The 26,761-nt window shown below is 45.5% G+C and overlaps 1 protein-coding gene across 5 annotated transcripts in view; it reads right to left on the reverse strand.

Moving 5' to 3' along the window:
* The window catches only part of SLC25A30 (solute carrier family 25 member 30), a 78,060-nt gene continuing 51,299 nt past the window's right edge, over positions 1-26,761 (reverse strand). For 2 of the 5 annotated variants that reach the window (XM_047850301.1, XM_047850310.1), the window contains exons 3-11: positions 16,622-16,743; positions 14,503-14,650; positions 10,919-11,013; positions 9,393-9,478; positions 6,951-7,046; positions 5,971-6,095; positions 5,154-5,292; positions 3,617-3,697; positions 1-2,673 (exon numbers count right to left, since the gene is read on the reverse strand). In XM_047850301.1, coding sequence (XP_047706257.1) covers positions 2,632-2,673; positions 3,617-3,697; positions 5,154-5,292; positions 5,971-6,095; positions 6,951-7,046; positions 9,393-9,478; positions 10,919-11,013; positions 14,503-14,650; positions 16,622-16,743 — 934 coding nt within the window. In that variant the 3' untranslated portion in view covers positions 1-2,631. Of the gene's footprint in view, positions 2,674-3,616; positions 3,698-5,153; positions 5,293-5,970; positions 6,096-6,950; positions 7,047-9,392; positions 9,479-10,918; positions 11,014-14,502; positions 14,651-15,713; positions 16,595-16,621; positions 16,748-23,280; positions 23,383-26,761 lie in introns of those variants that run through there. The other 3 variants (XM_047850316.1, XM_047850331.1, XM_047850324.1) reach the window with 3 other exon arrangements.

The following is a 26,761-nucleotide window of genomic DNA, read 5'->3' on the forward strand; positions in this document are numbered from 1 at the left end:
TTTGGATTATTACGTATTAGTCCAGTTTATTAAATAATGAAACAAGGTTTATGCCACATATTCCAACAATGTTTAAATAAAGAGCCTGAAATATAAAGGCTTATGAAAATGTATAGTTTTTATATAATACATACTATTTCTAGCTCATGAATAAATATGAACAGGGGCCATTTTTAGATCACAGATCAGCAACAATTATCATCAATGATTACACAAATCCACAAGCAAACAAAAAAAAATCCGTTATCTTCATTTTAGTTATAAAAGCTAAAAATCCTTTTGCCACATTTAAGCAATATCCAAGGAGGTGGGGGGACTTGTAGCCACACCCCTGAAAATAAGGGAACCGAGTCTCCAAGTCCCTGAGTTCTTTCTTGGTTAGGAGCATGGCAACTGCGTGAACTCTTTCAAGAAACAGAAAAACCAAAACAGGTTAAGATCCTGTTCTGTATAATGTGTTTAATAAAGCTACACTGGAGAAATACTCTATTTTTGTCTCAAAAACATGCTCAGGTGTTATGGTGAGGTTTGAGTTTCTTCTCATCCTGGTATGAACATATGCATAATTTGAATAAATTGACATAATGAATGTTGCAGGACGTTGACTCTTTCCGGTCTTCAAAAGGATTTGCTTCTACTGTTTTAGAAATTATATGTACACTTAAAAATATATGTTTTCTTTGTTAAAAAAAAAAGGGGGAACTCTTAAAAAGTAATCCTTTAAACTCACAGAACTCAAAAGTGAAAGCCTTTCCAGAGAAAGCCCTTACCACATCAATGGAATGTCTTGGTAAGAGGGAAGAAAATCTCCGTCTAAAGATACGGTTCAGTACCAGGAGTGGGAGCCGAATGAGCTCAGCTCTGCAGAGTCCCATCCAGATTGGGCCAGGGGAGCCGGACTTTCAGCTACGTCTTTAACCCCTTAGCCCCTACATGCCACGCCACCGCCTCTTCCTCTCTCTTTTTAACGACTTTGTCTCTGGTTTGGAACTGCAATTCTGCCTCACAAAATGTTTCTCCAAGTAAACGCTAATAAAGAAGGTAAAGTGGAAGGGACTGGCAGGAAAACTGCCCAGTCCATAAGAAAAACCGGGGTTCCTTCTTTTCTGCTTCAAGGGAGGTGGCCGGACACACCAGGCACCTGCTGAGCACAAGCCCCCGCAGGAGGGTCTGCCCGGGAGCCCCAGTTAAGTGTGTATTTAGTGTTCTCAAAGGCTAGAACTGAAGGTACCCGAGTAAATATGTTCCCTGCCCTGGGGCAGCCCGCGAGAAGTGTATAAAGGTCTTAGGGCTCTCGGAGTCACTTTTTATTTTCAAAGGAACAAGATGAAGGAGAGAAAGAGAAGGGAGAATGATTTTTGTTGTCTTTAGAAAAAGAAAGGAAGACACTATGGACCTCTTCCAGAAACCAGAAAACAGGTGCGGCACTAAAGAAAGCGTTTTTTTTAAAATGCCAAGCAAGTGTTTTCCATCCAAACCAATCAGGAAGCCCAAGACAGGAAGTATCTGAACAGACATCACCTGAACTGAAGGAAAATCTGGGAAATCCGGAAAAACCAATTCTTCAATTCACTCGCAACATCTTGCGAAGGAAAACGTAATAAAACTGTAACTTATACTGTGCTCTTTCTTTTCCCAAGGACTCTAACAACAAGCTTTGTTGGGGGTTCCAGTGAGAACGACTCTCTCCTTTGCACCCAACTGTGGATGCTGGGATTCGAGCCAGGTGACAGCGTGACTGATGTAAACACACTGACCCTCAAGTCAAGTGATAGCCGCTACTATTTTCTTCATTTGAGCCTCGACATCAGTGGATGTCATATCTCCATTTTACAGACTAGAAATAATAAAACTGGGCTAAAAATCAGAGCAAATTACCAACATTACCTGAGACCAAACCCACGCGGCTAAAAACCCCTCCCGTCAGCAGCAACCTTGCCAGTCTCAAAGCCAAGGTATCACACCATCATGGGTTTAGATATTAATACTTTGTAACAATTCCTCACAAAGGTCAAGCCTTCAAAGGCTTAAAATCACTTATTGTAAGTGAAAGATCCTGCCAAAATAGGAAATTATAAAGCAGTGCAATATTCCAGAGATCTATTTCCTGCACTGTTTACACCTGGAGTTGAAAGGGCCAGGTCTCCACGCGTGAAATGTCTTCAGCCGACAAGAAGCAAACGTCCCCAGAAGTTCAGGAACAGTAATACCCTCTTGGAGGCTCCATTCCGTGGTTCCTGCGAGCTTCCCTAGAGCACTCTGCTATTCTCAGCTGTTCGCTGGAGGGCAACAGGGGCTACCGTCCCCTGGAGAAAACAATTCACAGTTCCTGATCTTCTTGCAAGTTTTCTTTAGCAAGAAACGCGCACTTTGCATGCCGTCTTTGATGTCCAAGGGCACTTCCATGGTAAGGACCAGTGTTTGCATATCAGTTTGTGGCATTAAACATTTGATGCCGAGCATCCATTGCCAACACACAGCAATGTGCACTAACCCTGTCTTCGGCTGTTGCTCACGCACGCTTCAGAATCTGTGACGAGCCAAGCAGTGAGAAGCAGCGTGAAACACAGGAAGCTTGATTGTTTCGCAAGCAGGCGTTTTCAGAGCGCTGTCTCGTGCAGCCTGGACTTGTCACAAATCCAATTTCTTCAACTGCTCATAGGTCACAAAAAACTGCAGTTATTGGTTGAGGCTGACAACGAAAATGCCATCTGAACAACACTGACACATAAAAACGGACTCACAGCACATCTAACAAGTATGTCCGGGCAGACCACAGGCCATGCACATGATTAAACACCCGGGACTCGATCCTTATCCGCCCCCAAAGGTCTTCCCATTAGCCTTCCCAAGGCCAGCCTGGAACAGAACAATCACAGCTTAGATAACATCAGTGCCCTAGCGTCTGTTCCAAGAGCCTCTTGGAAGATCACGTCCACGCTGACCAGCTTTGGTGACTGCTGTGCGCAGACTTGCCCAAACGGTAAAATTCTATGTGAAAGTGAAAGACAGCGAGCCCTGGGACGCCCTCTCGAGGGTCACCACTAGGCAGGCCTTCAGCAGGGAGGGGCAGATAAAGAGAAACAGAGATGGTGAAAACCACATTCCCTTCTATATAATTCTGCCTTTTCGTGTCTAATGAACGGCTACTTCTTTCCTGCCTCCCGCTTTGGCATACAGGAAACACTGCTTATCAGCCCAACAATTCAGGAGCTAAGTCCTGTTTAACCTCAGGCGCTCTCTAAAATAAGCATTCTACAACAGCGCTGCCAGACCACATCCTTCCCAACGGTGGCTAAGGATATCAAATCCTCGTCTCTCTCTCTCTCTCTCTGCAATCGTAAATATTCCCAGCTTCTAAAACAGTCTGAATAGAAGTTTGTATTGATATCACTACCTTTCAATAACACTATCACTATACCAAGATTCACTTCGCCCAGCACAGAGACTTTATACCTTCTAAGACAGAAAGCGAATAGTTATTTCTTAGAATCGGAGGAGCTCAAAAGAATACGAACCCACTTCTAAATTATGATTAATAACATGACAGTTTATACAAGCAATATTCCCTTTGCTGCACCTTTTTTTCCAGACGTACTGCGACAGAAAAGGATACAATGATATTCCAAGGACCAAGTCTCAACCAATTCGGCCAAAACCCTTTATACAGAGCAAAAAACCCTTCATTCTTCCATGTCTGTTATAAGGGAAGGGGAGGAGGGGGAGACAAAAGTTAACATCTAACTTTCCAATCATGTCAAGTGTGTTAACACTCAGTAGGCAGACTGAATGATCAACTTTTCTTAAAAATAAAATCCTGTTCGAAAAGACTGCTTAAAAACTCAGTGCCCTCTGCCTCTTTTTCTTCTTTAAAGGCCTCTTCACAGGAGAAGATGTCCAACCAGCCCACGCCCAAGCCGACAAATGGCAGCGGAATGAATAAGAAGTGGGATTTAATTCCAATTAGAACCTCTCGCCTCCTTGCCACTCGGGCTCACAGGTAGGTCGGAAATAAAAAAGTGAAGCAATGGTGGTAAAGATGTCATTCAGAGCACCACTATTTCACGTCATTAGGTGAATAAAAACAAGTATCTCTGCGTCGGGAAGGCAGACTTGAAGTCTAGGACGGGCCAGCATCACGCCAGAGAACAGGAACGGCCAAGCGGCCCCGAACCCCGGGCGGCCGGCAATCCGGTCAGGGAGACAGACAGCTGCGAACCTCCCCCCTCTCAGGAACAGTAACCCCCACTGTTTAAACCGAGAATTACTGTCAGAGTGGCATGTTCTTTCGAGAGATGTCTGAATGAAGGATATTCATTCCAGCCTGACTCACGGGGAGGGAGACACATTTTGGAAGGAGACACACAGATAGCAGAAAGCATGACTCTCTTCTCAGCCTGTACAGCAGAGCAGAGGTGTAAAGAAAATGAACTTTCATTTCTAAGTATCTGTCTAGATTTTGTATGTATAAAAGTTAGCCCCAGTGTGACCCAAACTGGGTACCGTCTCAGGGCTTCACAGAGCATCACTCATGGTAGTTATAATAACCCTCAAAGTTTAGTTACTTCTCAGGTTAAAATATATACATACATATATGTGTGTCGGTGCATATATATATATACATATATGTGTGTGCATATATATGTATACGTGTATATATATATACATATACATGTATATATATATATATATATATATATATATACACATATATATATATGCACACACCCACACACACAGAGATATTCACACGCGTCTGGGGGGCAGTTTCAATGATTAAAAACAAACCACTAGAATGTTGAAGATTAAGTAAAATAAGCTTGCTTATTTCAACATCAGTGTCTTTCATCATTATGAATTATGCTAACAAGGTTTTACTACGTGAATCCAGGCACTGTGCTCTTTGGTAAGCATTCTCTTGTTTTTACACTAACCCTGTGACACAGGTGCAATTACCGTCCCTCCTCACGAACGAGGAAACTGAGGTATAGAGTCTGTACAGCAACCAAAGTCATACAATTACAAGGGACAAGGGTTTTGCTCTAAACCGTTGTGGTTTTGACCATGCTAAGAAACTCTTCAGGGGGTAACATGGAGGCTAATGAGCTGTGACAGGACCCCGCAGCGCTGCACAGGTGACCGCGCCCTCTCACCTGGAACAAGCAGTCCAGGGTACCCTTGTAGCCCGAGCACCTGCCGTCTCGAAGGACTCTCTGATTCATCATACGTGTTCTCACAACATCCACCGGGTTTGAGGCCAGGGCCCCGGCCAGACCACAGGTGAAGCTTGAGCTATGGAAAAGATGCCAACGGAAAAGCAAAAGTTCACCGCCGAGCTGCCACCACCACTAGAGGCAAGAAACAGCATCCTCCCAGACTACGTTAACGTGACATGTGACAAGATGGTACGTTTCCGGGAAGACGTCCATCTCTAAAGCACGGCACAAACTTCTTAAATATAGCACTGATTATAAATTCCAGCCTCAACTAAGAATACCTGTGAGGTTCTGGAAGGTCAATCATAGACACATGAAGGAATGTCATGTGTTAATGAACTCTGGGGCAGAGCTTTTCACATTGTACAGGTGTATCAAATCATTATGTACACTTTGAATAGCTTACAATTTTGTCCGTTATACCTCAGAAAGCTAAAAACTGAAAATAATAGAAATACAAAGCCAAGTTAGAGAATGCTAATCATGATATTGCTCGTGTAATAAAGTACACAATACTTTTGTAGACAGATTTGCATGTGACTAAAAAACGAGCTGTTGACAATGGTTACCCATGTAAACAGACAAGGACTTTCACTTTTTCCTGGTTCACTCTGGAACTATAATTTTCCAAATATGAGAATATAATACCTTTATAATATACCTTCTTTAAAATTTCTATAGATTTGTAGCAGATTGCCACCCTGACCTCACGCATACCTAAAATATTATTTTTTTTTGAAATCTATAAACATACAGGAGGTGGGTATACACAGTGTCTCCCATCAGGCCCGAGAAAATCAGGTGCTTCTTGGCGAGGTCATAGACCGGGAGCTCCACACCGACGACGATGGCAGCCCTCTGCGCGGTAAGGGACACGCCCTGGGTAAGAAGACGAATAATCAAGACTCAGAGAGCTCTTCCCAGAGTAGGCCTTGCCAAAAAATGTAGAGTGACAGAGGAGAAAAGACCAGAGGGTAAAGGAGTCAGAAGCTCACGTCCAGTTCCGATTCTGGCGCTAACCGTACGACCTTGGCCAGACGCTGGCCAGGACCAATCACCTCACAGAGGCTCCGGTTTCCTAGTACATACTGAGAAGACTGTCCTAGATGACCCTTACGGTCTATTCTGTGAACTGACAGGTCAAGAGAATACCAGGAAATGGCACTCCATACCAGCGCTCGCCTAGTAACGGTCTTCACTTAGAGACCAGGAAGACATACACATCACAAAATGCAGGGGCGCCCGGGTGGCTCGGTCGGTTAAGCGTCAGACTCTTGATTTTGGCTCAGGTCGTGATCTCACAGTCTGTGGAATCAAGCCCCACATGGGGCTCTGAGCTGAAAACACAGAGCCTGCTTGGGATTCTCCCTCCCTTCCCCCTCCCAAAATAATAAGTAAATGAACCTAAAACAAAAATAACCCAGCATTTAACTATAACCTAGAAAACCCTCCTCTATGAGAATCTTTTAAAGAAAAAGTCAACAACAAAGTGCTCGATCTTCTTCATAATTATACATAAATTATTCAAAAGGTATTTTAAAATATGACATATTCCTTATATTTCCACTTTCCAGATAAGGAAATTAAGGAAGAAAGTAACTTCAAGGGCAGACGTCACTTGTCTCCCCTTACTCCATTTCGCCTTTCAGATTAAATAAAATGATAGGAACAGAAAGAATAAATTCAAAGGGAAAAAGGGAAGAACTAAGGCAGCTGGCTGTTTTGCAGGCTTACCTTCCACAATCCTCTCGCTCCCTCCTGCTGGTAAATGTTAATGAAGTTGCCTATCATTCCCCCTTGAATGGTGCTGCTCTGGGCTTGCATCCGTATCTAGAGATTATTTTCAAGATTAACATGAGAAGGAAATAGCACATTTCTCCCCAATGTAGACCGAATATCATTCGATCTGTTGTTTAATGACCATTAACAGAAAAGAATCATAGCATAAACACTGCCGTCATGCAGCTTTGAATGCCCTTTGCAGACGAAACATTTTTAAGGTTTGGTTCTTAGGCACTCTGGAATCAACAAAATGCATCCAGTAGAATCCAGAGCTCATTGAGTGTCCAAAAAACCTGATTTTTTTTTTAAAAGCCTTTTGAAAAGGAAAGGAAATGACATTATGTCCTTACAGGTTAATAAGCAGGAAAGAGAAGGTGATGGTAATACTAAGATTTCACATAATTAATAGGAGCATCTAGCACATTTCGCAGCATGAAGCATGGACAAACAGATTTCTTAAATTAGTTACTTCAAGCCACTACTATTTCCAACCAGCTGAACCAAAAGGTATGCAGGCGAGCTGAGCACGGGATAACCACATGATGTCCGTCACACTCCGTTACACTTGAATGTACAAACACACTCGAGAACGGCTGCGGAATTCACATGACTGAGATGCCAACGTAAAAATGTTTGATGTAGCTCTCTGTATTTTTTTAATGTTTACTTATTTTTGACAGAGAGAGAGAGAGAGAGAGAGATAGACAGAGCATGAGCAGGGGAGGGGCAGAGAGAGAGGGAGACACAGAACCCGAAGCAGGCTCCAGGCTCCGAGCCATCAGCACAGAGCCCGACGCGGGGCTTGAACTCTCGGACTGTGAGATCATGACCTGAGTCCAAGTCGGACGCTCAACTGACTGAGCCACGCAGGCGCCCCAGCTCTCTGTATTTTTTTTTTAATTAAAAGGGATTTCTCACTAAAAATCGGTACCTTATTTTTATCGAGGGAGCAAAAACATTACCTCCGACTTCTAAAGAAAAGCTGTTACTGCCACGCAAAACACAGGAATGGCCTATCCCTAAGCCCAGCATATGTTTAAGATATTAAAGGGATGGGGCGCCTGGGTGGCTCAGTCGGTTAAGCGTCCGACTTCAGCTCAGGTCACGATCTCGCGGTCTGTGAGTTCGAGCCCCGCGTCAGGCTCTGGGCTGATGGCTCAGAGCCTGGAGCCTGTTTCCGATTCTGTGTCTCCCTCTCTCTCTGCCCCTCCCCCATTCATGCTCTGTCTCTCTCTGTCTCAAAAATAAATAAATGTTAAAAAAAAAATGTTAAAAAAAAAAAGATATTAAAGGGAGTATGGATATTTTTCTCCGCTTTTCCCCAACAAAGGGTAAAATCAAAGCAAAAGCACCTTCACACATGCTGCACCCTGACCGTGCATAAGTGTAATGCCCTCAGCACGCTGCTACATAAGGTTCTGACATCTGTCAGAATCCCCTAGTAGACTGAAGGCTCTGAGGGCAGGGTCCTTATCGTACCCATTTTTGGACTCTAAGCACGGAGTACGTCAACTGGCAGAAGGTAGAGGCATAGTGGATGCCGGTTAACTAATAGGAACAAAAAGGAGAGGAAGGGACAGAGACAAACATCTTAAGAGGGATGAAAAAGCAACTCCTGCCTAATTTCTATTTTGTTTAATTAGTTTATTCCCTTGGGGCACCCGGGTGGCTCAGTCGGTTAAGCGTCCGACTTCGGCTCAGGTCATGATCTCGCGGTTCGTGAGTTCAAGCCCCGTGTCGGGCTCTGTGCTGACAGCTCAGAGCCTGGAGCCTGCTTCCGATTCTGTGTCTCCTTCTCTCCCCGCCCCTCCCCCACTCATACTCTGTCTTTCTCTCTCTCTCTCTCTCTCTCTCAAAAATAAACATTTAAAAAAAATGTTCAATTAGCTTATTCCCTTGCCTTACTCCAGAAAGGATTTAAGGAGGCAGTTTCCCTGTTATTATCAATAAGATCATCCACCTTACCACACTTATGTCTAACTGTAGTAAGGAAATATTTCCATCACTGTATCCTGAAATCAAGTTAGCAGATAACATCACACGTTCAGAAATAGGTCATTAATGAGTAGACCTGTACAGGACTTGCAGCCTCTCGATTTTTTAATGGACCAATAAAACCAGGGAAGATTTTCAATGAAAAATGAAATTCACATGTATCCGAGCCTACATTTTTTTTCTGCTTAGTCACCAAAGACCTTGTCTCCACAACGAGCTCTACTTTTGATGTCCGTATCAGTGGGGGATCCTCCCTCATGGGAGGGCCTTCATGGCACTCAAACTGCAAACATTTGTTTACAAAACTGTTACATTCGCAGACTTCCATTATCTGAATGTTGTTCCCAGTAAGAAAATGTGGGGGGAGTGTGCCTATCAGATATGGATAGCACTGCTTACTTTCAAAACATCCGTTGGATTAGCGATGGTTGAGGATATGACTCCAGAGAGAATTCCACACACCACATTTATCAGTAGAGTTTCATCTATAAACAAGCACATATTATTCAACTTTTCATTATCAGTAACTCAAACATAGGTGCAAACTCATTTGCATACCTCTTGTATATCTTAAGGGAATAATTAAATTTCTGCTTTATGAATCAAGCCATTTTTAAAATGTTAGGAATTCTGCTGGCTTATCAGGACTTTGCCTAGCAAAATCACTTGACATCTATTTGCTCTCGATTTGTTTTTGTTTTTGAAAAATATTTACTTATTTATTTAAGTGATCTCTACACCCAGTATGGGGCTCGAACTCATGACCCAGAGATCAAGAGTCGCACACTCTGACGACTGAGCCAGCCAGGCGCCCCAAACTTACTTGACATCTAAAAAGGGACGTGAAATATCATGCAAAGTGAGCAGCCATCTGCCAATTCACTTTTATGTGTAAATGCGTATCACTGTACTAAGATGAAGTATATCTCATAAGAGAACAAAAAAGATACACTCCGGGGCACCTGGGTGGCTCAGTCGATTAAGCACCTGACTTCGGCTCCGGTCATGATCTTACGGCTCGTGAGTTCGAGCCCCGCGTCGGGCTCTGTGCGGACAGCTCGGAGCCTGGAGCCTCTTTCGGATTCTGTCTCCCTCTCTCTCTGCCCCTCCACCACTTGCACTCTGTCTGTCTCTCTCAAATATAAATAAGCATTAAAAATCTTTAAATAAAATAAAAGTAAATTTTAAAAAAAAGATACAGTCCTATGAGATAACCATGAAGATAAAGTTTTAAAGCACACCATATATATTTAATTTGAAGTGTACTAAAGTGCTAAAGCATCTCAGCCCCTGCTGACCACTCTCACGCAACAGTCGGCTGACGCTCAAGAATTCAGTTCTTAATACTACGAAAGGTATTCACTGCTTCCCTGAAAAACATCCTGATTTTAGAAAATTTTAAGTGGGCTAGAACTATAACAACACATCCTCTAGTCTAGGAGTTCTGGAGATGAGGATAACTAAAATATTTGTAGAGATTGCTCCTTTTAACTGCTGTTCCCCTTAATTCAGCCAAGAACTGACTTGCTTTGGGGTACCTGGGTGGCTCGGTCGGTTAAGCGTCCGACTTTGGTTCAGGTCCTGATCTCACAGTTCGTGAGTTCAAGCCCGGCATCAGGCTCTGCGCTGACAGCTCAGAGCCTGGAACCTGCTTCAGATTCTGTGTCTCCCTCTCTCTTCCCCTTCCCCTGCTTGCGTGTGTGCATGTGTGCACACACTTGCGCTCTCCCTCTGTCAAAAATAAATAAACATTAAGAAAAAAAGAGAACTGACTTACCTTAAGCGCGGTTCATTCAGACTTTATACCCAGAGTTCTCTTCAGCAGTAAAGTCACGATTAGGCTCAAGAAAATCTGATCTTGACTAAAAAAGCCACACAACCAACCCACCTCCTGTCCACAAGGAGAGAAAAGATTCTTCACTCACCTTCTGGGTGTTCAACAAACAGTCGCTTCAAGCTCTGGTAAGTGCCTATCTTGATGGTGCCATAGGAAGCCTGGCGTAACATCGCAGGGGCAATCCTGTCAAACCAATGGACAAGAGCCCAAGAAATTCTAAAAACCAGGCACCTGGGTGGCTCAGTTGTTAAGCTCCTGACTTCGGCATACGGCATGATCTCAGTTCATGAGTTCGAGTCCCCCATCTGATGAGCTCAAAACCCCACTTTGGGTGAGCCCTGTTTCTCTCCCTCCCCGCCTCTCTCTCTCTCTCTGCCTCTCACTCACTTGTGCCCTCTCAAAAAAAAAAAAAAAAAAAAAAGAAAAGAAATTCTAAAAAGCACTTTAAATCCTCTAGAAGACACACACACACACACACACACACAGATAGTGGCCTTCCACAATCAAACTACGCTCAAGCAGATTTCTCGAAATTCAAAATCTAACAAAAATATAGTGGGTTTCCGTAAAATGTGTGCAAATTAATAGTTCACTAAGTGAAAGTTCAGCCCCCTGTAGTTATCCTTGATGAAAATGTAAGTGAACACGGAGTTCTATTCAAATGAAAGGGCTGTCCTTTCTCGGGACAAAGCGCCTCGAGAAATCTGCCCTCGGCAAGCATCTATCACTCTTCAGCTGCTGCTCTAGAGCTCAATTCCCACCTCCTCGGAGGCCCTACCCCAGTTATTTCCTCTCCCTCTCTTGGCCATCCTGAGCCCAGAAGCACCCTGGGGCAGTTATCTGCCCCAGCTGATCCTCCTCGTCCCTCTCCCCTCGCCATCAAAACTCCCCTCACCAAGGTGACCAACTGACATCGCTGTCACTGCATCAAATGATGTGTTTCACTTAGTATCTTACATAACCTCTCTGCGGTACTTGCTGCCGTCCGCCCTTTGTCCTCCGTGCTGCGGTCTCCTCCCTGAGCTCCGTTACATCCCCCTCTCCCGTTTCTTCCCTTTTCTCTACAGCCTCCCTACCTCTGTTTCCTGGGGTGTTCTGGGGAACTCTGTCCTAGGCTCTCTCTTCTCTCCCCGCTCCACGCACTCCCCGGGTGAGCTCGTCTACTCCCATGGCTTCTACCACTGTCCAAGACTGACGACTCCGAAATTCCTGCTTCCTGCATCGATCCAACGATGAATTTCCAACTGCCTCGTAGATGTCTCAATTCGCATGTCCCACACCCACCCCCAGCTCCAGTGTCCCACACGGAGCTAAGTGTCCTCCCGCCCCAACCAATCGGCTCTCCTCTTTGTTTCCTGACCCAGAAAATGGAACGTCCATCAACACCTTGGCTGAAAACCAGAAATCGAGACATTAGCCTTGTCCCCTGCTTCCTCCACACCCCCTCGTCTATTAGGTCACGTATCAGGTCAACCCTATGCCCTAAACAAGCTCTCTTCTTTCTCTCTGTCCCCAAGACAATCCCTCTGTTCAGAAAATCGTTGTCTCTGCTTCCTGCGCGACAGCCTTTTTCCAGCGTTGTCAGTTCTCATTCTTTCTCCCTACGGCAGGCTGGCTTCTTTTTACCACCGAAACCCTATCATGTCAGTCCCCCTACTGAAAACCCCCCAGCACCTTCTGCCCGCCACAGGCACAGCAAACTCAAGCGCTTATGGGCACCGGGCAGACACCCTGAGTGCAGCGGGCTGGGTCTCATGCACCCTCGCACATCCTGCGAGCGGCAGAGGTTTCGGTAAACCAGAGAAGGCACCCTCGACGCCTGTTGCCGTTATCCTAAGTGAATGAACATGTGCCCAGATGTTGACTTTTCTCAAGAAAATGGACTCCCCGGTTTCCATGTGCAATTTCTCATACTTTAAAATATCGGCTTGAGTGAGAAACAAAAACCTTGACTGGTAGGTAGGAGGGCTGTGAGGCACCGATTTGGGACCTGTGCTGGAGGTGTGCCAGAGGAAATCAGGATGCTTAGCGTGTCCTGAGGCCGTCCGTGTCCTGACCCCTTATTACGGCTCCAACTCCAGCTCTTGCTACTCAACAACTCCAGCACTATACCTACGCCGAATTACTCGCATGTCATTACTAGAATGTACCACGCTTTCTTGTGCGTACTGCTGACTTTGTATAAACACAGTCCCCCCTCCTTTTTGTTTTTTAAGTAGGCTCCACGGCTACTTAACAGCCCCAGTGTGGGGCTTGAACTCACAACCCTGAGATCAAGACCTGAGCTAAGATCAAGTCAGCTGCTTAACCAACTGAGCCACCCAGGCTCCGCAGTACAGTTCCCTTCTAACTTCGCCTGGCGAACGCACTCTTCTTGACCCTTCAAGCTCAGACCCAGCACCCCTGGGGTCAAGCAGCCTTCCTGAAGCCCACCCCCTCCCCTGCCCCCACAGTCTGGGCTTGAGGCCCGGCCTCTACCAGGCTCTAGTACTCGTTATCAGACTCCACTGTAATCCCGCTGACACACCTACAGCCCCCCACTAACCGACAGCCCCTTCATGCCTGTGTGTTGCTGCTGACCCCATTTGTCCCCCGGATCTAGTCTCACCCTTCTCTGTGATGCTCTGCGCCCTGAGAGGGTGGTGCCCACGGGTCACGTCACTCAGGCTCCCCTGCCAGCTGACTTCAGGGGGGATTCCACCAGTAGATGATGTGAGGGAGGGAGGAGGGGGAAGAGGTATTCTCTCCCTGGCTACTCCCAAAGCATCCCTCGACAACTATTGTTGGCTCCTTCCAGACGCCAGCCCTACCAGGCTGTTAACGTCCTTGTCCCCCTGGGCCTAGGGTTGGTAACAATTTCTCACTTTGCTAGTTTCTAGGTACCTCAATATCCTTCCTTTGTTCCCTTAACCCGTAAGTAGCCCCTTCATTAAAGTCTCCCCATAGAGGTGCGCCTGGATGGCTCAGTCGGTTAAGCGCTGACTTCGGCTCAGGTCACGATCTCACAGTGAGTTCGGGCCCCACGTCAGGCTCTGGGCTAACAGCTCAGCGCCTGGAGCCTGCCTCAGATTCTGTGTCTCCCTCTCTCTCTGCCCCTCCCCTGCTCGCACTCTGTGTGTGTGTCTCTCTCTCAAAAATAAAATAAACATTAAAAAATTTTTGAAGTCCCCTCATAGAAACCACCCAAGTGAATTCTGTCTCCTGCAGGGACCCGGGCTCCCATAGCCACCTGTCTCACTCGCTTTCCCAGCCCACACCTTCAGCACACCGTTCACTAAATGCTGAATTACAGAAAAGTGGTTCACAACACTTACCCACGGAGACTACTCTATCGTTTTCACTATAGCAAAAACCTTGGTAATTCAGAATAGCCAAGGGGAAGGGCTTTTTTCAGAGTGACATGAATTATGGAATGTTTTGTGGCAACAAATGTAAATTTTGCATTATTAGCTGTATTTGAATACAATAAAAAAAACATACTTCAAACACAACGTTCGCTACATAAAAGGTATGTAGAAAATAAGGTTGAAATGAAAAATGAAAAACCTACCAAGCTACTTGCTCTTTTCAAATACACTTCAAATGTCTACTTTTTCTCCATGAAGTCTTCAATTTCAGTTGATTCATTTAACAGGTCAATAGTCCAATACAAACGCACAAAGGTCTACTTACCCTGAATACAGGGCTCTCAGCCCTTCTTCTCTGCCTATCCGCACTAAGGCGTGCAACATTCCTCGATACCGGATTTCTCTAAAGTTTGCGTCATTTGTCTGGCCTTGAATCTGGAGCCGTGTCTTGGTTAAATCAATTGGAAAAGTACCTTAAAGTTTTTTAAAAAAGAAAGATTTCACTTGATAAAAAGAAATTCCACCAAATAAAGAATACATGGTGACATATTCCTGAGAAAATATTTCGACTGTAATGTAAACTAAGAAACAGAATTAAGAAATGGCAGATACTTTGCAATCTTTTTTCTATTAAAAAAAAAAATCAGAGGGGTGCCAGGTGGCTCAGTTGGTTAAGCATCCAACTCTTGGTTTTTTTTTCATTTTTTTTTTAATGTTTTATTTATTCTTGAGAAAGAGAGAGACACAGAGCATGAGGGAGGGAGGGGCAGAGAGAGAGGGAGATACAGAATCCAAAGCAGGTTCCAGGCTCTGAGCTGTCAGCGCTGAGCCCGACGCGGGGCTCGAACTCACAAGCAGTGAGATCATGACCTGAGCTGAAGTCGGACACTTAACCGACGGAGCCACCCAGGCACCCCAAGCATCCAACTCTTGATTTTGGCTCAGGTCATGATCTCACGCTTCATGAGATAGAGCCCCGCGTCTGCGTTGGGCTCTACGACAGTGTGGGACCTGCTTAGGATTCTCTCCCTCTCTCTCTCTCTCTCTCTCTCCCCCAACCTCTGACCCCCTCCCTGGCTTACACACACACACTCTCTCAAAATAAACATTTTTTTAAAAATTAGGAATCAAAAGATTAAATACACCAAAAAGTGCATAAACGTATTTTCCTTTCTTTACATTTTTATTTGGTTCCCATCTTACTCTACATAGGATTTGAGAGGCTGCATCGCTGTAAAAAAAAAAAAAAAAGGTACAGGGAATGATTTACACCAACAGGAAATCCATTTAAAAAAAAAATTTTTTTTAACATTTATTTATTTTTGAGACAGAGAGAGACAGAGCATGAACGGGGGAGGGTCAGAGAGAGAGGGAGACACAGAATCTGAAACAGGCTCCAGGCTCTGAGCTGTCAGCACAGAGCCCGACGCGGGGCTCGAACTCACGGACCGCAAGATCATGACCTGAGCTGAAGTCGGCTGCTTAACCAACTGAGCCACCCAGGCGCCCCAGGAAATCCATTTTAAAATATGTTACCATCTTTTGCATGTGTGAAGGCTAAAATCAGGTCCAATATGAAAGAGGAGGGGTAAGCTCATTTGCTAAGGGAGTTTCTCACTCTGTGTTCTGCAGTCTAGAAGTAAACCTGTGAACGCAGGTACAGATGTTAAACACAGCGCCCAATAGGCAGTCTACCCGAATTCTGAACACTGTCGGTAAACTCGATTCGCTGTGGAACGGAGAGCCCACCCCACAGGGAACCAAGTGGGTGGGTGGTTAACGCGCCTTAACCCCGCAGCCCCGGGCCTCACTGGCTCCCCAGGGGCAGCCTCTGTCCCAGGACGGCAGCGCCCGGGCCCTGGAAGCAAATGACGCGTCCAGCCCAGCACCTGGCATTCGGCAGCTGCACAATCGGTATCCGGTGAAGCAATTCCGACAGGGAACAGACAGCGATCAGTGGGGTCTGATGTGGAACTGCACTGGAAGAGGAAGCCACCAGTACAACGTGGACCGTGTGCGTAATTACAGACTGACCGCACAATGACAGTCAGATCTGGCCCCCGCGGCCTCCTGTGCCAACGGTGGCCAAGTGGCGAAAAGCACAGGAAAACAGGGACAGAGGGACCCTCGGAATGACTGATAAAACTCGTTTGATTACCAGGTTCCACTTTCTCCACACTGAACTTTGGCCCCTAAACTGCTGGGAGCCAAAATGACTGTTTGTCTGAAAAAAAACATACCAAAAGGAGGGTGTTTTGAAATCGGAGATTAACGTGTCATATTCTCGCATTCTGCGTGTCACCTCCAATCACATCAAACACCAGAGAGCGACCTTAACTTTTAATTGGCATCACATGCAGCACGTGATCGACCCCCCCCCCCCCCCGCCGCCCCGCCAACACCATCCAGGCCGGGGGGGGGGGGGGGGGGGGGGGGCACCTTACCACATTCGGCCGTGATGGAGGCCAGCCCTCCGTACACGAAGGGCTTCCAGTTGAGGGCCGACATCCTCGCCACAGTCCCTTCTCCTTTGGTTAGAGGAACATAGCCTCCCACAGGGCTTCTCCTGGACACAAAAGGGGAGGCATTTCAAAGTCGTGACTTCCCGCACAAGCAGTTTCCCCTTTACGCTTGTGTTCCATTTGGAGAGCATCGCAGACGAATGCCCTCCGCGCCTCCCCCGAGACCCCACTTCCCGAGGGGGGCTCACCTGTATAAAGCCAGGCCCAGCTCGCTACTAAACCGCATTTCATCCCGTTCAGACCTTAAGTAACGCAACAGGCTGGGAAGCTGAGATGGGGTATGTACTGAGCACAACGGAGGCTATTTTCTGGGCTGTCCATTTTATCTAACATCTATTCACGTTCACGCAACAAATATTTGTTATTTGTTTGCCCCTGTCTCAGTGAGTCCCTGAGGCGCACCGAAAAAATGTTGCAACCCAGGGTCCTAAGGTGAAATGACAATTACTGAAAAGGACCAAAATATACTTCTAGTTCACACTCTGTAAATGTTGGTGTTCTTCTCTTAACCGTATCGTGTTAATAGCTGGGAGGCAGCTCAGTATGAAGGAAAAAGGCGGACTCCGGGGTCAGAGCCACACCGCTTCCTTCCTGAGGAAGCTCCCGTTCATCTCTAGGTTTTTTTCTCCATCAATATCATCACCATCGAGGCAGCCAACATGAACAATTGGGGTTGGAGCCCATACATTTATTTGCTAAACTAAATAAAATGCCAAGCTTTTAATCCTATTATGGGGATTAAATATGTATTTAAAAAAATTTTTTTTTTCAACGTTTATTTTTTTTGGGACAGAGAGAGACAGAACATGAACGGGGGAGGGGCAGAGAGAGAGGGAGACACAGAATCGGAAACAGGCTCCAGGCTCTGAGCCGTCAGCCCAGAGCCCGACGCGGGGCTCGAACTCCCGGACCGCGAGATCGTGACCTGGCTGAAGTCGGACGCTTAGCCGACTGCGCCACCCAGGCGCCCCAAATATGTATTTTTAAACTAGCACAGAAAAGACACTCAACAAATGCTGCCTTCCCTCTTCCTGTCACTTAGAAGGTGCTCACACACTGTGAAACATATTTACATGCCTGCCGTGCCAGGTCCCCCACATTCATGACACATTCTGCAATTTTAGGCACTTTCAGTTGGTAAATCTGGCCTCATGTCCATTAACAGGAGAAACATGCAGACAAACACACTTTTGTGTATATAATATTAACCATAATTATTCTGGGTTTAAAACAAAATTTCGGGGGCGCCTGGATGGCTCAGTGGGTTAAGCGTCTGACTTCGGCTTAGGTCATAATCTCACAGTTCATGAGTTCGAGCCCCCCCATCGGGCTCTGTGCTGACCGCTCAGAGTGTGGAGCTTGCTTCAGATTCTGTGTGTCTCTCTCTATCCCTTGCCCACTCGTGCTCTCTGTCTCTCTCAAAAACAAACATAAGAAAAATTTCTTAAATAAAATCAAATTCCTAATTTATTATAGTCATTATTGGTAAGAGATACACCCAGTGTTTGTAATCTGCATGTTTTAGGAGTTTCTCAAGACTACATTTCTCAAGAAAAGTCACCATTGCCAAAAATGTCAGTTAACAACAAGGCCAGGGGGCTTGCTTAAACTAAGAAAAAAACACAAGGAACCCAAAGGAGACTGTAAATGGATCTACCTAGAGCTATTCTCATTCATGGACATTAACCGAATTCAGACTGGCTACAAGTGAGTAAGATAAAAGGCTCTCTAAGAATGGAACCTGAAAATCATCATTTGCTTTATGTGCTTCAGGATCAAGAACAAACTGTGCCCCCCAAACTCATCTCAGCCCCTTATTATCCTCAAAAACATTTAGTAATATCTGCACTTGATCTTAGCCAAAAGGCCGAGAAGCGATAATATCTGAATGTAACTAATTATTCGTCTTACTAAATTCACAATTAATACTGTAGGTTAAATAAACTGTCAGAACACATTAATAATAAATCCAGTAATTCATTAACTGTCCAGTAATGCCTTCCTTAATCTATTCTTGGATTCTCCTGAATTCAAGTTAAAAAAAAAAAAGCAAAAAAAAAAAAAAAGCAATAGGGGCGCCTGGATGATTCAGTTGGTTAAGTTCCGGACTTGATTTCAGCTCAGGTCATAATATCACTGTTCCTGAGTTTGAACACCACACAGCCCTCCATGCTGACAGCGCAGAGCCTGCTTGGGATTCTCTCTCTCTCTCTCTCTCTCTCTCTCTCTCTCTCTGCCCCTCGACATTCTCTCTGTCTCACTCTCTCACACTAAACTTAAAAAAACAACAACAAAGCAATAACTACATAACAGTGATGTGTGGAAATGCTGTAACTTTAGAAAAGTGTCTGATATAAATGATTTCAGCGGATCCCCCAACAAGTTTGGGACAGGAGGACAGGAAAACAGACTAGGAAACGGAGTCCCAGCAAGGTGCCTTGTCCAAGGCCACATGGCTGATGGGGCGGGGCTCCAACCCAAGTGTTCTGATTCCAAGTACAGCATTCTTTCTGCTACCACCTGAGGCTGTATCCAATCATAAAGGAGTGATGGTGTTTTAATTAAGGAGAAAATATTATTAGGCAGCTTCAAAAAGGTACTATTGCAGAGAAAGACAGATACCATATGTTTTCACTCATATGTGGATCCTGAGAAACTCAACAGAAGACCAGGGGGGAGGGAAAGGGGGGGGGGGGAGGAAAGTTACAGAGAGGGAAGGAGGCAAACCATAAGAGACTCTTAAATACTAAGAACAAACTGAGGGTTGATGGGGGGGGGGGGGAGTGGATGAAGAGGGCACCTGTTGGGATGAGCACTGGGTGTTGCATGGAAACCAATTTGACAATAAATTTCATATAAAAAAATAAAGTACAATATCTTTATTGTTATTATTTAAAAAAACAAAAAAACAAAAAGGTACTATTGATAAGGTGCATCCTATAAGCAACAAAAATGTGTTTAAGATAAAGGTATTAAGAGGATATAATATTCAGAAGGTAGATAATCAATATAAACAGTAGCAATTTATTTTTCCAACAAAAGGTATATGAAGTCAGTGTTGAAACACTTGGGGGGGGTGGGTAGTTTTTTACAGAGGTGAAATTCACATACTCATTTTAGTGAGCAATTCAGTGGCACCTCATACATTCAGGATGTTGTACAACCACCACCTTTATCTAGTTCGAAAATATCGCATCACCAGTCCCCCCTCCCTCTGGCTTTTACTTTCTTGGACGTGACACTATATATGCATTAAGTATCTGTGTGGAACATACGGCTCCTTATTAGGAGTTCCTAACCTGACTGCAGAGTTTCCTAAAAGTATATACACTAGGGCCCTACCTACTGAATGAAGATCTCGGGGACATTGCGAGCATCTGTGTTGTTACTGAAAATCAGCCAGTTAAATACATGGCAGCCAATTCACACCTTGGAATACTTACTACTTAAATTCCCATTTTAAATAGTTAATGCTCAGAGATGATGTTACAGGTGATCCTTCTTTTTATTCATCTTATTTAGTACTGATTTTTTTCCTACACACGTATGTGTGTGTGTCTTTATATATACAGACACACATACGCACACAAGCCATCCTCCAAAATGTTAGCAGAACTTTATGCGAAAGGGAATTATAACTGATCTCTAACTTAAAGACAAACACGACATTTTTTTTAAGGACTATTCTGTCATATGACCTCATGCCATCTCACTGAGTCACTTTCCGTTTTCCTGCCTCACCTTGTTTGTTTTACTGGTTTAGTTTTAATGGCTACTTTTGGCTACTTTTTCTTCCATCGGTGTTTTTAATTAGATCAAAACCCAAAAGAGCTCTGGATTATACTCATATGCAAGTACCCCAGTAGAGCTCCAAACCATTGTGGAATTGCCTCCCCCTGGGTTTGAATCACGTGGATGGAGCGTGCACCCATTTGGTCCTATTCCTGTGAACCACCACCATAAACTGATCTTCCACAAATGCCCATCCATTCCTGTACTCCCGGTTACACTGTAAGAAAGTACTTTCGATTCAATTCCAATTTTTAAAAGTTAGCAAGAAGAGGGTAAAAATTACCTTTGGGCTCTTTTCCTTTCTGAACGCTAGGACTAGATTCCGGATCAGTTAAGCTTACTGCCCACCTTCCCAGGTTAATGCTTACTGTGTCAAAGAAAGAATATGTTGGCTTAAACAGCAACCAGAGAGTATCAGCAGTCGGTCAAACACCCGAACTAAAAAGGTTCTAGCTAAGACTGGAATGGAAGACGTTATGTCCCCAAAGCCATGCTGGCCACAGCCAGCTGAGATGGGGCGTCAGCTATCCCACGCTGCAATCTTTGGTAAGCTAAACATTTCTTTGTTCTGGAGCTCTCTTTGTCCTAGCACAATTTTGGGCGGGGGGGGGGGAGGGGGGGGTTGGACGGAATCCCAACTCTACTCAAGTCCCAACACTGACAGGCCAGCACAGTCAGGCGGACTGATGTGTCCTTAGCAGTCTAGTGTCTGGGCAACATCTTGGCCTGAGATCCAGGGAAGGAATCACAACTTTGCAAAAACTCCAGTGCCAGATAATGGTGCTTGGGAATCACTTCCCACTCTGCACTCCTCTTCTAGGCCACACCCTCTGGTCAGACCAAACCCAGTGACCACTTCTCTCCTGCCTTATAAACACAATACTAACAGCAACAGCCTTCATTATCAAATATCTGATATGACAGGCATTGCTGTACGTTTTCCACATAAAGGATTTTATTTCATCCTTACAAGCCTCTGAAGTAGGTATCCTTATCCACATTGCACAACTGAGGAAAGACCACCTCAGAGAGGAAGAGTGACTTTCCCTAGTCGCACAGCTACAAAGTACACAACCTAAGGTCTCCCTGAAGGAACACGTGATCTGTACAAAGCCAGACACTATTTTTCCAAAGTCCGTTAAAAAATATTTGGGGGTGGGGCACCTGGGTGGCTCAGTTAAGCGTAGGACTTCGGCTCAGGTCATGATCTCACAGCTCATGAGTTCGAGCCCCTCATCCGGCTCTGTGTGGACAGCTCAGAGCCTGGAGCCTGCTTTGGATTCTGTGTCTCCGGCTCCCTCTCTGCCCCTCCCTCGCTTATGCTCTGTTTCTGTCTCTCAAAAATAAATAAACCTTAAAAATATATATACATGTGTATATATATATATATATATATATATATATATATATATATTAGGAGGTGGGAGGGTAGGAAATTCTGCACGTTCTGAATAAACGTGTAATTTTTCTGCAAAGGAAATACAAACTTCCCATCTATTTTTTTAAGTGTTGAGTAAAAATGTCTATACAAATAAAGGATTCTAAAGGCTTCTCCCTCCACTTAAGATATGTACTAAGTTACCATATCCCCTCTCCTCTGTTTTCTCTTAGTACTTATTTTCTCCTTACCTCATTTGCACAGCTGCAAAGAGAGGTAAAATACGGTGCGGTAATTGCTGCTGGAACTTTTGAAAGCTTTCCAAGTTCCTGTTATATAATTAATTCTGCGTGAGTTCTTTCAAATTTACGTGTGTTCCCTTTTCAGTCTACAGTCTGAAACTGGAATCACGGTCTCTAAAATGATCCCTCTTAAATCTTTATTCCCCATATGTCTGCCTTTCATTGGACTTTCCCTATTTCCAACTGCCTTTAAAGGTACAGTATGCAAAATAAGCTCATCACAGACCTATGCAACGTGAAATTGAAAAGGCATCTTAGAAGTCATACCTCATGTCACATGAATTAACTGAGCCCACGAACACAAAACTTGGCAGCGGCAGAGCCAAGACCAGATTCATTCCTTTCAACTTTTTTCACTACAACAGGAGGACAAATCGACCCCTGCAGGGCAGTCCCGACATTGTTCTGCTATTCTTGCGCAGGAGCGACAATGCTGAACCCTGCAAACGCTTTACATCAAGTTACTTACACCTAGAAAGGCGCTACAGTGCAGCGCTACATGAACCTTCCAAACTAATGAACTGCCCCCGTCCCTCCAAAGGTGAGCCAACCCGGCGTGTCCGGGAGCAATTCAGAGTACAGCGATTGTGCCCTCTCCCAGAGTAGGAAGCTTGCTGGCGCCCGGGCTGCACACTCTGAATGAACCCGAGTGGGAGGGATACAGAGACAGGAGAAACGTACCGCGGGGGCCAGGGCACACACGCCGAGGTCCCGCATGGGCCTCACACTTGGGATCTGAGACGCTGGGGCAGGAGTCACCCCACGCCCCCAAGCGATGAGGCCCGGGAGCCGGCGCCCCTGCCGGAAGAGCGGGGCCAAGCCCCGGAACCTCGCGCCCCGGGCAGCCGGGCCCCGCACGCAAACCCGGGAGCAGCGGCAGCCCCCGAGCACGCCCGGCCGCGTCGGCGCTCTCAGGGACCGCAGTCCGACCGCAGTCCCAGTCCCGGCCGAGGCCGACCGGAGGGGCAGCACCGGCCGCGGCGGGGCAAGGAGTCCCGGGCCGGCTGGTCGCGGACACCGTGCCGAAAGAGAGTCGGGCGGGCGGAGAAGCGAACCGGAGCAGGCGCGGAGCGGCCATCGCGGCCGCGGCCCGGTGGTCAGGCACTTACCCGGCGCCGGTGGCTCCGCAAGTCCTCCTACCCACGCTCAGCTGCGACCAGAGCCGGCCAGCACCGAAGCGGGAGAACACGCTGCAGCGCAGCGAAGGTAGCACAGCCGCTTGCGTCCGGCCCCGCCCACCCCGCCCTCGCGGCCCCGCCCCCCGCCGCGGCTCCCATTGGCCGCTCCGGCCGCGGCCACGCCCATGGCAGCGGGCGACTGGCTGGCCGCGGAAGCCCCTAGATATTGAGTAGCCGGCTCCCCACCGACAAGGGTGGTAGCTGTCGGGGCTTCGATGACACCTCCCACGGCCTTGGGACTCGACTCCGCAGTGAAAGAGAAACTTTAGGGAACGCACCGAGAGCCACGGAACAGGAGGCTTCTCAGGGTGCTGATTCTGTGTCCACGTGAACCTCCGAAGTCAGAGGAAGTAAACAAACTTGCACTTTTTTTTTTAATCCCAGTTTTTTAGTTTGAAAAATTTCAAAACCGACTGAAGAGTTGAAAGAATAGTGCTATGGACAGTGTGCACTTCTCTCAATGCTACCATTTCACATTTGCGTTCTCTTCACTAGATAGATCCCCCCCCTTTGTAAAGTTGCACACAACGCTGCTTCACCCCTAAATACCTCACCACTATCACATGCAAGAAATTTAATGCAACTTCTGTTATATCATTTTTTTTTAAATTTTTTTTTCAACGTTTTATTTTTTATTTTTGGGACAGAGAGAGACAAAGCATGAACAGGGGAGGGACAGAGAGAGAGAGGGAGACACAGAATCGGAAACAGGCTCCAGGCTCTGAGCCATCAGCCCAGAGCCTGACGCGGGGCTCCAACTCACGGACCGCGAGATCGTGACCTGGCTGAAGTCGGACGCTTAACCGACTGCGCCACCCAGGCGCCCCGATCTGTTATATCATTTAACATACTGTGTTTTTTTTTTAATTCCCTTTGTTGTCTCAAAACGTCATAGACAAGCACACGTGCACACACACGTCTTTGAAAAATTCAGGCTCTACCCAAGATTCACCTGTTTTGCTTAATACCGTGTCTTTATAAACTCCTGTAGTCTACTACCCAAGTTCTAGCACTCCCACTTTTTAAAAATCTTTCATCACTTGGACGTATTTGAAAAGTCCAGGCCAATTGTCTTGTACACTGTATCAATTTAGATTTATCAAATTGTTTCCTCATGATTAGATTCACTTTATTTTTTATTTATTTAATTTTTTGAGAGAGAGAGAGAGAGTATGGGCGGGGAAGGGCAGAGAGAGAGGGAGACAGCATCTGAAGCAGGCTCCAGGCTCCAGGCTCCAAGCTGTGAGTACAGAGCCCTACGTGGGGGGTTGATCTCCTGAACTGGGAGATCATGACCTGAGTCGAAGTCAGACGCTCAGTCTCAACTGACTGAGCCACCCAGGCGCCCCTCTCATGATTAGATTCAGGTTAAACATTTTAGTAGGAAAAGTAGGAGGCGATGTGTATTTCCACAAGAAGGCACAGTGTTCTTTAGTCCCGTTATCCGTGATGCCAAGATGGATCACTTAGTCCAGACATGGGCTGGCAGATCTCTCCACAAAAATACTGTCAAAAGTTCAGAAATGATAGAACTAAAACCAATGAATCATCAAACCAGTAATCAGTAAAAGTTTATTGTGCACACATCAGGAAGACAGTTTGCAAACAGGAAGCACTCAAACCAAACACAGAATGGGGCTCGGGAGTATGTTGTCATAAAGCAGCTAATACAGCAAGGGAGCAGTGGCTGCTTTTCACAGTGATTGGTTATGAAATGAGAATTCTCCTAAATGACAGGGAATTGATCAGTGGTTACCTCCTATCAACCTTAAGAGTTCAAGTCTTGCTTATGATTGCCAGAGGCATGAGCAAGAAATGACCCAGAGCGAGTTAGTCTTGCAAATTGAGTGTTGTATGATTAAACTGGTTTTGTCTGCTCAGAGAATTTTCCAGGCTGGTCTCCGTTTGTTTTTTATTTTGACAACCCCTCTCTCCCACCGCAACAGAGATTATCTGCAGTAATAGGCTGAACCCAGCTAATATTTTTGTCCAGGGGGTGTAGCACGCACTCATGAACACTTACCAGATGGTGATTTTTCTAATGCTATCTATCAATCTTTCTACCTGTCTAAAGAAGAGTACCCCCTTTTTTCTCCTTTTCTCTTTTTCCCCCTGCTTCTCAACCCAGTCGCAGCTCCTTTCCCCTCCTGTTCGAGTAACAGTGTGGACTCCTGCATTTTTTTTAATTCAATTTAATTCAATAACTATGATCAAATACCCCAGTATTATTTTTGGTGCTCAAATTGCCCATATTTGGCCAGTGGAAAGCCCCACACCTGGCTCCTTTATTCTTACATATATCCTATCAATCTTTGAGCACTTCCTTCTTTTCTAACACAAGACCTACTAACTTTTCATTGACTGTTCTGTGCCCTAGACAGGAAAACCCTAGTTCCTTTTAATAGGAAATGGCACTTAGAAAATTAGATCTGAGTACTTGCTGTGCTCACTGCTTACTGGGATGTTATTCTTCTCCTTAAATGAAAACCCTAATTCCCGATTTAAAAGGTATCTTAGAATATCCCCTCTCCTCCATTTTCAGCATCAATCTATTTGTTCATTTATTCTACAATGTACAGAAAATAGTTGAGACTTACATACCTGTACTATCAGCAGCAACAAAACTTCTAAACTCAAGATTTCTTCACGGTTCTTTGTATCTTTATAACACATCCTTCTAAATGGTGTACAGGTAGAATACCACGTTCAAATGTTTCTTGAATGAATTGCTTGTTGGTATGGTTATGTTCTCTATTCGAAATACTGCTAGGTTTGCTATTTTTCTTTGCATCAACGTTAGAGTTTGCTTTTTTCATCTTTTTCCTTCGGTTCCATTTTTTGAATGTATAAAGCATTCACGTGGTTCAAAATAAAATCTTACAAAGGTTAAACTCCCTCCCCATTCCCTGCACTCTGGTCCCACTCACTTCTGAGCCATAAGCACTTTCCTTAGGTTCTAGTCTATTCTTCCATTGTCCCCCAAGTAAAGAAATATAAAATTGTATATAAGTATATTTGCTAATTATCTATTGCTGTATAACTAAGCTTACCAGCTTAAAATACCAAACATGTATTAGCTCCCAGTTTCTGTGGGTCAAAAATCCAGAGGGGCCCCGGAAGCACCTGTAGCTCCAGGCCTCCCAAGAATGCAAACAAAGTGGCACTTGGGGCTGCAGGCGCATCAAGGCTGCACTTGGGGAGAATCCGCTTCCAAGTGCGCTCAGCCTGGCCGTTGGCAGGTCTTAGAAGATCTTCTTTCGAGCTCACTCACATGACTGTTGGCAGTGCTCATGTCCCCACTGGCCACTGGCCAGTGTATTAGTTTCCTCACGACTGCCATAACAGATTACCACAGACTGGATGGCTTTTAAAAACAAGAATTGAGGGGCGCCCGCGTGGCTCAGCTGGTTAA

This window comes from Prionailurus viverrinus, chromosome A1 (genome assembly GCF_022837055.1).
Source record: "Prionailurus viverrinus isolate Anna chromosome A1, UM_Priviv_1.0, whole genome shotgun sequence".
Taxonomy (NCBI): Eukaryota; Metazoa; Chordata; class Mammalia; order Carnivora; family Felidae; genus Prionailurus; species Prionailurus viverrinus.